The following is a 14,415-nucleotide window of genomic DNA, read 5'->3' as shown; positions in this document are numbered from 1 at the left end:
GGGACGGTGTCACCTCTTGGAAGACCCTGCTGATCTGAAGATGGGTCTGGAACTAAGCAGTTGTAGCCCTCGTGGCAAAATGCCATGCTAGAGTACCTCTGGGCTATGGATCTACAGAAAGCTGGCGTGATTTACCTATAACACTTTAGTATAAATCTAATCCAAGTTCCATTTTTAATTCAAGATCATTTTCCACTTCTTCCTTCTTATCAGGTTTAGTGACTCAATTCATTTCCCAAGTTGCTAGGTAACAGGTTTACAAGTTTACAACTAGGCACCTAACCCTTCCCCATGAACTCAGCCAAAGCTGGTACTTTATATTAGAGTAAAAGGAAAGAAGTGCTTTGCTGGAGGGTTCATCTTTCACACAGTCTAATGGGGGCTAGAAGGAGTGGAAGAGTCATTAACACCTAATTAAGTATCCACTGCACATCAAACGAACTGGTGGAAGGTAGCATGGAGTGAAAGTGAAAAAGCGTTAGGTGAGGGAGTGGGAAAGTTAAGTTTTAGTCCTTCTCCATGACCAGCTAGCTGTGTGACTGCAGGGCAGTCACTTAGTGAAGGTCTGAGGCCTTCGATTACTCTACGCGTCCAGTGCAGGCTGAACACACCCCCTCTATCTGACCAGGGTAGGGTTACAGAGATGTGGTGGTTAGGAGAGGACCGTTTAACAATAAAGTACAGGGGACTTCCCTGGTGGTGCAGTGGTTAAGAATCCGCCTGCCAATGCAGGGGACATGGGTTCGAGCCCTGGTCCGGGAAGATCCCACATAATACGGAGCAACTAAGCCCATGCGCCACAACTACTGAGCTTGCGCTCTACAGCTTGCGAGCCACAACTACTGAGCCCAAGTGCCACAACTACTGAAGCCTGTGTGCCTAGAGCCCGTGCTCTGCAACAAAAGAAGCCACTGCAATGAGAAGTCCATGCACCGCAAGAAAGAGTAGCCCCCGCTCGCCACAGCTAGAGAAAGCCCATGTGCAGCAACGAAGACCCAACGCAGCCAATAAATAAATAAATAAATATAGATTAATTTAAAAAAATGATGAGCATTTGGAAAAAAAAACATCAAACATGAACAATAAGCTGTGACTTCTGGTTGTGTCTTACTACAGGCTTAGTGCTCACAAGCACCACAAATTGTGAGGTCTTCACAGATGTCTATGAGTCAAAAGTCCTTCACTTCGGGGCTTCCCTGGTGGCGCAGTGGTTGAGAGTCCACCTGCCGATGCAGGGGACACGGGTTCGCGCCCCGATCCCGGAAGATCCCACGTGCCGCGGAGCGGCTGGGCCCGCGAGCCATGGCCGCGGAGCCTGTGTGTCCGGAGCCTGTGCTCCGCAACGGGAGAGGCCACAGCAGTGAGAGGCCCGCGTACAGCAAAAAAAAAAAAAAAAAAAAAAAAAAAAAAAAAAAAAAGTCCTTCACTTCAAATCAAAGTGGTTCCCCCCAGATGCTTCCCAGGGGAGGAATCTCTGGTGCAAACCGAAAGCAGGACCTGGAGTTTATCAATCTGCTCCTTTCCTGCTGTGGGTATTAATTAGAGGCTGGTCTTTGTACAGGACCAAGTGGCACGCATGATGCCACTGCGGACACTGCTGGATGCGCACAGTTCCTTTCATACCACAACCTGAGGACGACCCTTCAACACTGGCTCCCCTGCGCCCCCTGAAACCAGGCCTTCAGCCCTGGCTAGCGGTGTTTCTCAGCCTTCCCCAAACTCCACCAACACAGCCCTACACCGTTTCTTTCTTCCACCTTCTAATATAAGCTCTCTGCTTTGGCTTCTCACACACTAAGTCCTAGACCACGGCCCCGAGTCACCCACCCTCTCCCTATCCACCATTAGACTGGGGTAGGTCACTACGTCACAGGACACTGGGATGGGGACCCTGTTCAGCCCCAGTGTTGAAGTCGATGTCCCCAAATTCCTGAAAAAGCCAGGCACACGTTGTCATATAGTCATAGAGAGGTTGGCTCCACCTGCTACCAACATATGCACTTTGCCTTTGCTCTGGATTTTGAAAACAGGCTGAGGACCACACTGTAAGGACTTGAAAGAAATGTGGGCTTTCTTTATTTAGTGTCTTTATTCACACAATTATCTTTTGCATATCTTTCAGTGCTTAGATTTCCAGAGTAGTCATTAGTGAGCAGAGATCTATGAATAACTCATCTAAGTACTGGCGACTGAAGCAGAAGCATTTCCTCAAAGTCTGGGAGATCAAGATCTACGGCCCTTGATGTGTCTGTAAGCAAAATGCCAGAGCCGATAGCGCTCTCTCCTTCCTCTGATGGTGGAGAGCGGGTTAGAGAGGGTGCAATTAATACAGACGCACCCAGTCATACCACCAGCTTCGTGGGATGACAGCCTTAGGACTCTGGAAACTCCTCAGGGCAAACACCACTTGTTCAGAAACTGTCAGAATCCAAGCCTGCTAAGGTTGTTAATCTAAGAGACTGTCAGACTCATAAGCTGATAACATGTTGCCATTCATGTTTTTCAAGTGCAAATGGGGTAGAGACAGTTGCTCCAGGTTAGGTTAAAAAAAAATCCAAATGCCAAAGCCTTTCTTGAAATTTAGGTAACAGTGATAGCAATGCTATCTTCAGTCCGAGTTCCATAAAGTTTTGAAAGTTTTAAAGCCAACTGACTATAATCTAGGGCTAAAGGAAGTTTGTGCACCAGCAACTAAAGTTGCTTCCAAGAAATAAAAAAGCAAATCAACTGGGATTTTTCTGATCAGAGTTTCCATAACTGTAATCTGACAACAGTAACTGTCAATGACAAATTGCCGGGTTGGAGCATCCACGTAAGGCATCTGACTCTGAGTGTGCTTTGGGTATCAGCGACTAGCATGATCAGGCTGAGTTATCAGCTTTCGGCTTGAGTTTCAGAACTGCGTCTAAACCTGGGAGGTTGTTCTAAGTAGTCTTGGGAGCTTGGGCTTATCTGACTGCTGACATAGCAATGTTCTTCATTACAGAAAACAAATCGGGAAGGCTTTGAATCGGTCGATTCAGATGCTCTGGTTTATTATAGATGGTCAAGAGTCACTGCCCACGGGACGTTTCCCTGGATCTAAATCCAGTTGCTGTGGTCCTAAATTTCCATTGTTTAAATTCACCTGTTTTGTGACTTTTGTTTCCTTTCTCCAGAGTGGAGTGGGTCCAGCTGGGAGGACTAGGTGGGCAGTCCAGAAAACAAATGGTGTTTACCAGTGGGCATCACCTCATTTCCCCTATTTCTACACTTTATTGGTTGGAAGGATGTAAAACTAAAATGCAGGACATCTGGGGGTTTTGGAGAAGGAGCAAGTCAGGTTTGAATTTATGGAGGGTGAGAGTGGTCATACCCAAGTTTTCTAGTCTAGCACCTGCACTCTGTCATCTTTGCCAAGAAAGGACACTTTTTAAGTAAAATGCAACCCGGATGTCTACACTCGACCTTAGGGCCCACAAGCTGTCCCCACTGTGAGCACAAAGTCACCGCAGAGTCACAGCACGGCCTGAGCTTCTTTTCTGATTGTGTCTCTTAAGAAAACAATACAGTTGGAACCCTCGCTTCCATCTCAATAGTTGAGAATGAAATGCAATTATATGATGTAAACGCCAGAGCACGGGTTCCCTGTGTCAGGTATTCATTACATACATCAAAAGAAAGGACAGGCCTATCGCTGGAGAAATGAAAAGACAAATGTTCTAGCCCTTCACCTGGTAACAGACACTTCCTCTGGTGGAGGAATGATGACACTGGTACATTTTCACACTAGACATGATTTTTTTTCTGTTGTAACGTTCTCTGGATCCAAAGGGACATGCCAGATACTGAGTGGCCACAGTCTACTAAGGAAGGTACCACGGGAAAGTGAAAGCAAAATATGTGTAGGGATCCTAGATCATGCCCCCAAATGCAATGTGTGTGTGTGTGTGTGTGTGTGTGTGTGTGTGTGTGTGTGTGTGTGTGTGTGTGTGTGTGTGTGTGTGTGTGTGTGTGTGTGTGTGTGTGTGTGTGTGTGTGTGTGTGTGTGTGTGTGTGTGTGTGTGTGTGTACACACAGTTGTTTTAGGGATCATGAAAGTCAGGGGTGAGGAGTGATTAAAATGGGGGATGTTGGGTATGATGGGAAGCAAAGGATTTTAGATCATTTACTCAGGACTGTATCTGGTGTCTAAACCAAAGAGAGGTGTGGTACCCACCTTATTCGTTGCATCGATAAATTTGACTCCTTTATAAGAGACTGAAAGAATAATAGTAGGGACCTTCTTCATTTGCTCTGTAGACTTCTGAAATTAAAATTAGAAAGCTATTAGAGCAGTCTGTGTTCCATGGCAACTGTAGCACATAATTTTTTCTCTTGAAAGATAAAAATGAGCTCAAGTTAAAAACAATACACACACACACACAAACACACACCAAACACACTCTAATTTAAATGTATGTCTCTCTTCTCCTGGGCTTAGCTATGATTTGGGTTTATAAAGTATCTGCTTTGCACTTGAGGATTTAAAAAGAGCTTGTTCCCCTGCTTCATGTGGGTGAAGGAATACGCCCTTTCCCTGACCCCAAGGGGAGAAATGAACAGCCCTGTCCCCTATGCAGTTTCAAATGGCTATTCTTTTGACTAGAGTTAAGCCATGTCAGATTGAACTCTAAGGATGAGTTTGGCATTAACAAAATACATGCCACCTCTCCCCATTTCTTCCTAGTTTCTCTCTTTCTTCAAGGCACAAGGCATGCCTGAATACATACTTAAAATAGGGATTTAAAATACATCATTGTGGGGACTACCCTGGTGGTCCAGGGGTTAAGACTTTGCCTTCCAATGCACGGGGTGTGGGTTTGATCCCTGGTCGGGGAGCTAAGATCCCACATGCCTCGCAGCCCAAAAACCAAAACATGAAAACAGAAGCAATATTGTAGCAAATTCAATAAAGACTTTAAAAATGGTCCACATCAAAAAGATCTTTAAAAAAAACACATCACTGTGAATTTTTCTTGGACCTGGCCAAATCTATAAAAGCTGATAGTTTACAGCAGAATTGGTCATGGCCACATAGGATATCATACCACTCCATGACAACTGAGCCCTCTGGGGGCAGGCTGTACTTTCAGCCACAGCAAAACCGGACAGTGCAGGCAACCTACTTTATCATTCAGAGCTGCTGTAATCCCTTAGGCTAAGTTCTTACAATAGATGTTCACAATGGCTGAATGTGCTTACAGTTTGCAGCTTCTACAGTTTTATGCACCTGCAAAATTTAGCATCTGCCTTTTCTGGTTAGTTTCATCATTCATCACAGGTCACTCACAGTCTGTTTACTTCATTTCCTGCTGTGGATACTCCTAATAATCACATTAAACATCAAGAAGAACCTACCTGACAGTTAGCCTGATGGATTTTCCAGACAAGACAGGTGAGAACATAATAGGAGAGAAAATACATAAAAAGGTGAGAGGAAACCATTTCAGTAATTCACAGACAGCACAGACTCATTAAACAGTAAAGAGAATAGGCTCTACAGATATATGTTGACGCAGTGAAACTGTTATTTTAGAGATTACTGCAGGCTTTTCCAGACCCTGTGTCTCCTCTGCTCTTACTGTTTTCTCATCGTTCTGTTTACTGCATTGCACAGTCTTATTATGACTGACATGCAAGAGCCTTCTGCTTTGAGTGTTCCACAACCAGCTGTCTTATGTATATTAACGAAACCGAGAAAAATATGAACTTTCTTGATTTCTTCATTTATATTACCCATTTTCCATTTTTAAACTCTGAAAATGTGACCAGAATGAAAGAAGGTTGGATAGTGTGAATGAACTCATTGAACTCAGTAATGATAATTATATTTCATCTTTCACTTGAGCCACGGAAAAGGTGCTTCACATTTTCCTGGTTGTTTTTGACACATCTCTTTGATAGCTACTATATCCGCATCAAAGATAAAGAAAGTGGATTACTGAGAGTATTACTATTAAATATTAACTGCTTCATACAGTATAGAAAAAAGCAGCTCCCTCAAAGTGCTTTTTAACTAGTTTTAAAATTACCCAGACTCACCAGTTTTCTTTTGTGATTGCCAAAAAGAGATATCATGAAATTGGAATGTAAGGATAGATACTTTTATCTTTTTTAATGCTTTATCCAACCAGCTCTAAACAATGTGCAAGATAAAGCGAAGGAAAGGCTAGAGGAAATAACATGCAGTGTGCTGATTGTAAGGCAAGGCCGTGGGCTGAATCTGTAGAGAGGGGGCAGGAACAGGCAGTGGTTTGGTGGACTGAGTGTGCGTGTGTGTGTGTGTGTGTGTGTGTGAAGAATTCTTTGCAGAGAGTAACAATGGGTTTCAACAAATCACCTCGCTCATCTCTTGCTGTAAATATTCTCGTGGACAGATCTATCTGTAACATGAAATAATATACACCTAACCTAAGTTTAAAATACCAACATTTCATGTAGTATCAAGAAAAAACCCCTGAAGAAAAGAGAAAAACCCATTTCTCATTCATTGAGCAGTTGAGTGGTTATACTAGGTAGGTGGCCCATGTGCTGGAAAAATGCAGAGTCTTCTTCGGGGGATGTCACACAGACCTCAGATTTTTGTGCAGACTCCGGTCTGCTGAAAGTGGTTGTCTAGTGCTGTGTTGAGAAGGATTCTGAGCCTGTGTCTGGGCTCCATCGTAAAGAGGGTTGGGAACGACGTCTGCCACGGGAGAAGGAGAGGACGGGGCACATGAAGCACACATCACCATTCCTGGCTTGGTCTGATACAGAGAGCAGCTACATCGCAAATGTTGACACATGGGACAGAGATGTGAACGGAATGCTTCCGGAGTGCTGAGCAGGGAGAGCCTCACTCTGCATGAGGGAGTGGGCAAGTCCTCATCCATTCATTCAACCAACACCGGTTGCCTGCTAGGGGTGACTGACCTGGCTCTTAAAGGTTGGATAGGAATTTTCCATGTGGCAGAAGAGGACACAGAGGCTGTTTTAGCCACAGAATCAACACACACACATATAAACATCTGGAAACTACAAATAATATAGTGGGTTTGGGTAATTGGTGGGAGATGAGGCTGGTACAATAGGTTTGGAAGACTGTGACTTACTCCACCAAGCCGGGATCCACTGGAAGCTTTTAAGTAGGGATCAGATCTCTGCTGCAGAAAGATAGTTCTGGTGGTTGGATGGACTGGAACAGCTAGAGGCTGAATGCAGGGAGGCAGGAGGCTGTGGTGTAAATTCAATTGGGAGAACCTAAGCACCTGAGTTGAAGTAATGTTCTGAAGAATGGAAGGGGAGCCGCCATTCTGATAAGGAAGAATCAAGAGGATCTGCTGACTGATCCAGACAGAAGATGGGTGAGCGGGAGGATGCCGTGGACAAAGAGGCCATCAGCCGAGATAAGGAACACGGGAGGGGAATGTGCTTTTGCATGAAACCCTCTTGAATGTGATTATCAGTTTGATAATCAGGTGGGGATGTCCAGTAGGAAACTGGAAATAAGAATCAGATCTGGAAATCCAACCACATTGAGGGGGTGGCTGAGGATACGGGAGCAGATAAAGTGGCTCAAAGAGTGAACTAGGGCTTCCCTGGTGGCGCGGTGGTTGAGAGTCCGCCTGCCGATGCAGGGGACGCGGGTTCGTGCCCCGGTCCGGGAGGATCCCACACGCCGCAGAGCGGCTGGGCCCGTGGGCCATGGCCGCTGGGCCTGTGCGTCCGGAGCCTGTGCTCCGCGACAGGAGAGGCCACAGCAGTGAGAGGCCCGAAAAAAAAAAAAAAAGAGTGAACTAGAGGAGGTCTAAGAATCACCCCTCAGGGGATGGTTAATACTTAAGAAATGGGTAAGAAGAGTCAATGAAGGAACCTGAAACCTGACAGCAGTATCACAAGTCAAGAAGAAGATTCCTTAGAAGGTGGGAGCAGTGCCTGATGCCAGGAGGACTAAACAGGCCTAAAAATCTGTGCCTAGCACAGCAGCTGGCACACATAGGAGTGGCTGCTACTTTTACTGGGTTTCCTGGGTGAAACCCCTGGTTTGGGCAAGTAGAAAACTTTGTTGCTGATTTTATCAAGAGCGGCTTCAGGACAATGGTGACGGCAGACACAGAACAGAGCACACGGTGCAATGAGTGCCAAGAGGGGGGCCAGGGAGCTCGAAAGACAGGCAGGTCAGGACACAGGCTCTTCGGCTGAAATGAGGGCATCAGCGGTGATTTCTGTCCTGATACAAAGATTTCACATCATATGTCCAGCCAAGCTGAACAAAGAAGAAAAGATAAAGGATGGTCACTTCTTTCTCTTTCGTGGGTGGCAAGAATCCCTGCTTTCCTAACTGGAGGCCGCACTGGGGTCCCAACGATGCAGGCTGTGCACAGGCCTCTAGGAATGGCGGTATTGGGGGCGGCCACAGGTTCCAACCTGCGGCCCAAACTGTACTTCTTTTTCCACTGAGTCAAGATAAGAAGATGATGGATCTGGCCAGCTACAGAGTTCAAAGGGGCTGTGGGAGGTCTTCAGGGTAATGCACCTCTGTTAAGGTGATTATATTTCTATAAGAGATACGGATCCAACCTCTTTCTGGACTCTAGAATCTAGAGGATTTTCTGATGGTGTACTTTACAGAGCTTTAGAGAGGTCTATTCACACATAATTTTAATGAAAGATGAAAGCACACAGAAAGAAGGTAAATATACTGAGTCTTCACTGGCTAACCAGGGAGGCAAGAAATACAGTAAGCACTGCATTTTAGGAAGGCTTTTCAGATATCAAAATGTGAGCTTGGAGCTTCAGGCTGATCCCAGGCAGCTGAAGTCCCACCCTCCCCAGCTTCTCTTCAGTGTTGTAATCACCTTCTTCTCTTGCCCAGGGACAAAGGCACCTAGTCTGGGGCTTCCCTGGTGGAGCAGTGGTTGAGAGTCCGCCTGCCGATGCAGGGGACACGGGTTCGTGCCCCGGGCTGGGAGGATCCCGCATGCCGTGGAGCGGCTGGGCCTGTGAGCCATGGCTGCTGAGCCTGCGCGTCCGGAGCCTGTGCTCCGCAACGGGAGAGGCCACAGCAGTGAGAGGCCCGCGTACTGCGGGGAGGGGGGGATGGGGAAGGCACCTAGTCTGGACACCACTGCTCAGCTTACAAAGCATCTGCTCTCAGGCAGCTTGGTTTCTATGACCTATCTTCATGCTTTGCTGTGTTTCTGGATGGTGAATACTCCCATATGTGTATGTTAAACATTGAAGCTTTATTTATTTGTATAAACAGAATTCTCTTCTTCAGGCCCGTTTCCTCAGTAAAATGCTTAGGGCAAACTTTCTTTTGTGGTTCCCTTTTGTTTCTAATTGCTTTTTACTATGCCCCACTCTGTGGAATTTCTGAGGTTTCCCAGAGTCCTCAAATCCCCTCCCTCCAGCGCCAGCTTCACAGGAGAGACTAATTTGTAATGAGGACCTCTGCATACCTAATCAGCTACATACTCACGGGTAATGCCCTAAATTAACATAACCTTTGCAGCAGCTTGTTCTCCCACTGAAAGCTGAAAGAATATAGTGATATTCCATTGTATTTTCTTCACAATTTCCTTAATTAAGATGATCATCCTTTTATTATTCTAAGAGAAAGAGTATTTAGTTATATAGAGATGTTACATTTCTGAAACATAAGATAAAATGCAACTTTTGAATCTTCAATTTAAAGCCAGTCCTTTATTTAGCACTTGGATTTATATTGTTTTTAAGCATCACACAGAACAGGGATCATAATTTTCTATCTGGAGGTGGACACCTGAAATATTGTTCTTAACAGGAAAAGTAACTGAACACTTTTAGAGCATTTTTTTTTTTCAAGAGGGATTTTTGGATTCACCAAGGAATGAATCAACCTTGGTGAATCCAAAAATTCACCATCTTTTTTCTTTTCCTTTTAAATTACAAATTACGAACTGCTTGGAATATTTGTATCAAGTAAGAATTTGCCATTGAGCTTTTGTTCTAGCCTTACAGCACACCCTGAAAATATCAATAGTTTCTCATTTTCTAATGCAGAATCAACAGTATGAGAATATCCTTGTGAGATTGCAGGGACCTTTGCATCTCAGAGCAGGACTTTCACAAGTGTGAGTGAGAGCAAAGAGGTTTATAACTGGGACTGGAAACACTTCAGTTGTGAGCTGTAATGTTGGGTTTGAGTCCAGAGTGACATTTATGCTCCTAACAGGAATCAACTGTGCCCAGTAATCAGCACACAGAGGAAAAAGAGTGAGGCAGTCCACGGGGAGGAGGTCACTGACTCTTCTTTTTTTTTTTTTTTTTTTGCGGTACGCGGGCCTCTCACTGCTGTGGCCTCTCCCGTTGCGGAGCACAGGCTCCAGACGCGCAGGCTCAGCGGCCATGGCTCACGGGCCCAGCCGCTCCGCGGCATGTGGGATCTTCCCAGACCGGGGCACAAACCCGTGTCCCCTGCATCGGCAGGCGGACTCTCAACCACTGCGCCACCAGGGAAGCCCTGACTCTTCATTCTTACAATACCCCGGTAACTGCCAGGGTATTTTAAGCACAGACTGGCACAGATTTCCCAATGGTCTACTGCCATCCAACTTAGAGCGTATTTTAACCTACACACGGCTACCCTGAGAACGCTTTCTAGTTAGATATTCAGTGCTGAGTCATAACTATTAATTTTGTCATATAATATTTTCCTTAGTTTCAACACTTAATTATTATACTCAGTTTCAGCAAGTAAATTAAAATAGGATCAAACAATTATGTTTGGTAGCCTCAAGTGACTTTCAAATGATTTAAAAAATACACCAAACAAGCAATATTGTGGTGATTTTGTATGCAGTAAAACCAGCTACGTTGCGGGGATTATTAAGAGAGAAAAAACAGACCGCAAATCAGCCATTTAAAATGAACTCTTACCCTTTGGAGCTCAGTTTCAAGGTCACTTTCTGGGGAAAGCTCAGTTTCAAAGTCACTTTCTGGCCTCCCAGCTGACGGGACGGCTTTCCTTTTGCTCCCCCGCCTGCTCTGTGAGCCTCTGCCGTTCCTCGGGGTCTGCTGCTCTGGGGTGGGGCTTGAGGACGGCCCACACCTTTCTCGATTTGTCTCGCTTATAATGACTAGCACATGGTCTCAGGTGAACCCTATGAAGTCATTTTTAAGGGTCAAAAATGGCTAAATATCAGCAATTTCACAGGGTTTGATCTAAAAGCTGCTGAAATCCATGACTGTTAAAGGAATGAGCAAATGAATTAATGTACAGCAATGAGGAAGACGCCAGTTTTATAAAGAAGAACCACTGTCCCAGCCTCTCGACACATGGAGAACTCAGGAGATGTTTCAGAGGGCTGAGGTACTCAGAGCCAGGCATGGAGGCCTTTGAATAACCTGGAGGAGAACCATGGATGTGACTAGAGATGCACCAAGAGGTTCCTATGGCGGCAAACGTGTCACAGATCTTGTGAAGTTCAGCTTCAAGGAGGGAAGGGTTAGGACTTCGTTTTGGCAACACGAAATTGGCTCAAACTGCAAGCAGTGAGATGAGAAGGAAAGACTTCTTGCGAGGACAGGATGATTATCAGCGACAGCTGGGAAGTTTCTCCATCTGGTCGTTAATAATAGTTTCCCTCATGTGTCCCTAATGACTTAGGGGTAAGTCTTACTTGGCTGGAAAATGAGGGTAAATGACCTCTCAAGGGCTTTTCTGGTCACAAGGACTCTGACCCAAAGGCTGGGCGAATACAGAGCCTAAGTAAGGCCACGTGACAAGAACAGACAGTGGGCAAGCAGCAGCCATTCAAACTCCTCCTCCGGCATCAGACTCGGCTATTGTACTGTGGAGTAACTCACACACCCTGGCCAGGTCTGCATGGCACAAAGCAATGCCCTCTATCTCTATTCCTCTGGCTCTGGCTGGTATCCAGGCACTGTGGCAGACTGTTCTACCAGGATAGCCTATCTGCACAGCAGCCTTACTGGAATGCCCAGTGGACCAAGGCGGTGGTTCTCAAACTTTCAAGAGCATTCGAATAACATGGAGTGCTTGGTAAATGACAGACTGTTGGGGGCCACCCCTGGAGTTTCTGATTCAGTAAGTGCTACAGACCGAATGCTTGCATCCCCCTAAAGTTCATTTGTTGAACCCTAACGCCCAATGTGATGGTATTAGGAGGTGGGGCCTTTGCGAGGTGCTTAGGTCATGAGGGTGGAGCCCTCATTAATGGGATTATGTGTTTATAAAAGAGGCCTGAAAGAGCTCACTTGCCCCCTCTGCCAGGAGGGCATGGTGAAAAGACGGCCATCTATGAACCAGGAAAAGTGCCCTCGCCAGATACCAAATCTGCCAGTGCCTTGATCTTGGACTTCCCAGCCTCCAGAACCATGAGAAATAAATTTCTCCCAGTATATGGTACTTTTGTTCCAGCAGCCCAAACAGACTGAGACAGTGAGTCTGTGGTAGGGCCTAAGACGTTGCATTTCTAACAAGTTCCCAGATGCTGCTGATGCTGCCAGTCTGGGGACCACACTTTGAGAACTTCTGCTCTAAAGATGCAGTTGATCAGTTTGATTGAAAGTCACTGTCAGAACTGTTCTCTGCTGCTATACGTACAGACTCAGTTGTACTGCATCTTAACGTTAATTCAGAGAGACATTAATTTATCAAAACACACTATGCTCCACTTGACAAGTGATTTCCAAAAATCCTTAGTTAGCAGTTAGCTGCAGCTCTTGGTCTTCAGAGCAATTAACAAGTATTATTTAATTCACCCTTGGTTCCTCGGGGACTGTGAAAGTATAAAACATTCTGCACATAAAATAAAGAGTTTGGGTCCTGAAGACAGATTCTAGAGTTATGTCTAGAATAGATGTTGACCAGATAGAGCTGATAAGCCCAGAGGTCATGCTGGAGATGTAGGTTTTCTCGTAAAAGTTCCCCAGTTCGCCCTCAACTAGGAACACATCCAAGATATTAAGTTATGCCCCTGAGAGGTGTGACAAGCAAACATCAATGCGTCTTCTTGGACTGCTTCTGGGAGTATAAATTGGAACAATTTTTTTTGTAAGGCAGTTTGGCAATACTTACCCAGAGTTTCAAGATGTGTACACTCTTTGACCCAGTCATTCTACATTTAGTGGCTTATTCTAAAGACATAATCAGACCAGCTGCAAAAGACTGAGGTATAGGGATGTTACCCAAAGTATTGGTTATAATTGGAAAAAATTGAAAATGACCTAATGACCAAAAAGGGGAACTGGTTAAATGTTTGGTTCAGTTATGGATTGGAATATTGTTCAACCAGCGCAAATAATATTGGGGATGAATAGTTATTGGAATAAAAATGTTTCAAAATATATTGTATTTAAATATAGATTATAAACAGGCTCAGAATATTTCCATTTTTTGTAGAAAAGTGATGCTTATAAATGCATAACTAATCAGTCTGGAGGATTATGTACAAATGTGGTGTTAACAGAGGGGTGTTTACCACTTCTGGGTGGTAAAACTACAGTTGTTCTTATTTCTCTTTTCTATATTCCTATTTGAAAGTTGAATAATATTGAATGTGTATTGCTTTTGTAAGAAGCAAATGTAAAGTTTAAAAAATTTAAGATTTTTTAAGTTAGAAAAGTCAACTGTAAACATGTGCAAAAACACACAGACTGTTTCAGTCTATCACATTTAAGTACAGCTTCAGAGCGTGTGTGTGTGTATGTGTGTGTGGTGTCATCCTGAATTTATGAAGGGACCCAATGATAAGCTCCTTCCTCCAGGGCCTCCTCTACTCACTATAGTAAGAGCACAGGAGGGTATGTTTGGATTCCTGTCTTAGCTCCACCCTTTTCAAACTATGTGGCTAGGTATTTTAACCTCCCTTTGTCTTAGTTACTTCATCTGTAAAATGGGTATGTTAATATAGCATCTCCTTTGTGGAGCTGTTGTGAGATGACATAATTCCGTGCCTAGTATGTAGTGAACATCAATAGATTTGGGCTATTACTGTTATTCTGAGGATTAATGGTTTCGCTTAGCGTTTCAAAGCACAGCACACCCCACTGGCAAAGGAGGGCAGAAGTAAAATCAAGATCTGTCAGCGTAACTGAAAAATCTCTGCGGAACATACTTGGACTGCAGTGAAATGGTGGCTGCAGCAGTGAATGTTCAGCAGAACAATATATCTGAACCAAAAACAACTGACTCACTATGTTTAGAAAGAGAGCTTCAGACAAGTGGAAATTCAAGACAGAAGAGGCGCATGACATCTTTCAGTGATGTGGAGCAGTGAGGGTGTTACATGGGAGAAAAGCCAGTAACGAGAGTAATAAAAACAAAAATAAAAAGTAAAGAGAACTGGGGTATGAAGATGATAGGGGATAAGGTGATTGGGACCGTTTGGTGTTCCACTGGGTAGACTC

The 14,415-nt window shown here is 44.7% G+C and overlaps 1 protein-coding gene across 19 annotated transcripts in view; it reads right to left on the bottom strand.

Moving 5' to 3' along the window:
• The window catches only part of ANKS1B (ankyrin repeat and sterile alpha motif domain containing 1B), a gene marked incomplete at both ends in the record, with an annotated part of 1,149,683 nt that overhangs the window by 35,066 nt on the left and 1,100,202 nt on the right, over nucleotides 1–14,415 (bottom strand). For all 19 annotated transcript variants that reach the window (XM_081250042.1, XM_081250054.1, XM_081250053.1 and 16 more), the window contains 2 exons: nucleotides 4,199–4,285; nucleotides 5,380–5,391. In XM_081250042.1, coding sequence (XP_081106168.1) covers nucleotides 4,199–4,285; nucleotides 5,380–5,391 — 99 coding nt within the window. The remainder of the gene's footprint in view (nucleotides 1–4,198; nucleotides 4,286–5,379; nucleotides 5,392–14,415) is intronic.

The sequence above is a fragment of the Mesoplodon bidens genome (genome assembly GCF_964165515.1).
Source record: "Mesoplodon bidens genome assembly, chromosome: 11".
NCBI lineage: Eukaryota > Metazoa > Chordata > Mammalia > Artiodactyla > Ziphiidae > Mesoplodon > Mesoplodon bidens.
This window is presented reverse-complemented; position numbering and strand designations above follow the sequence as displayed.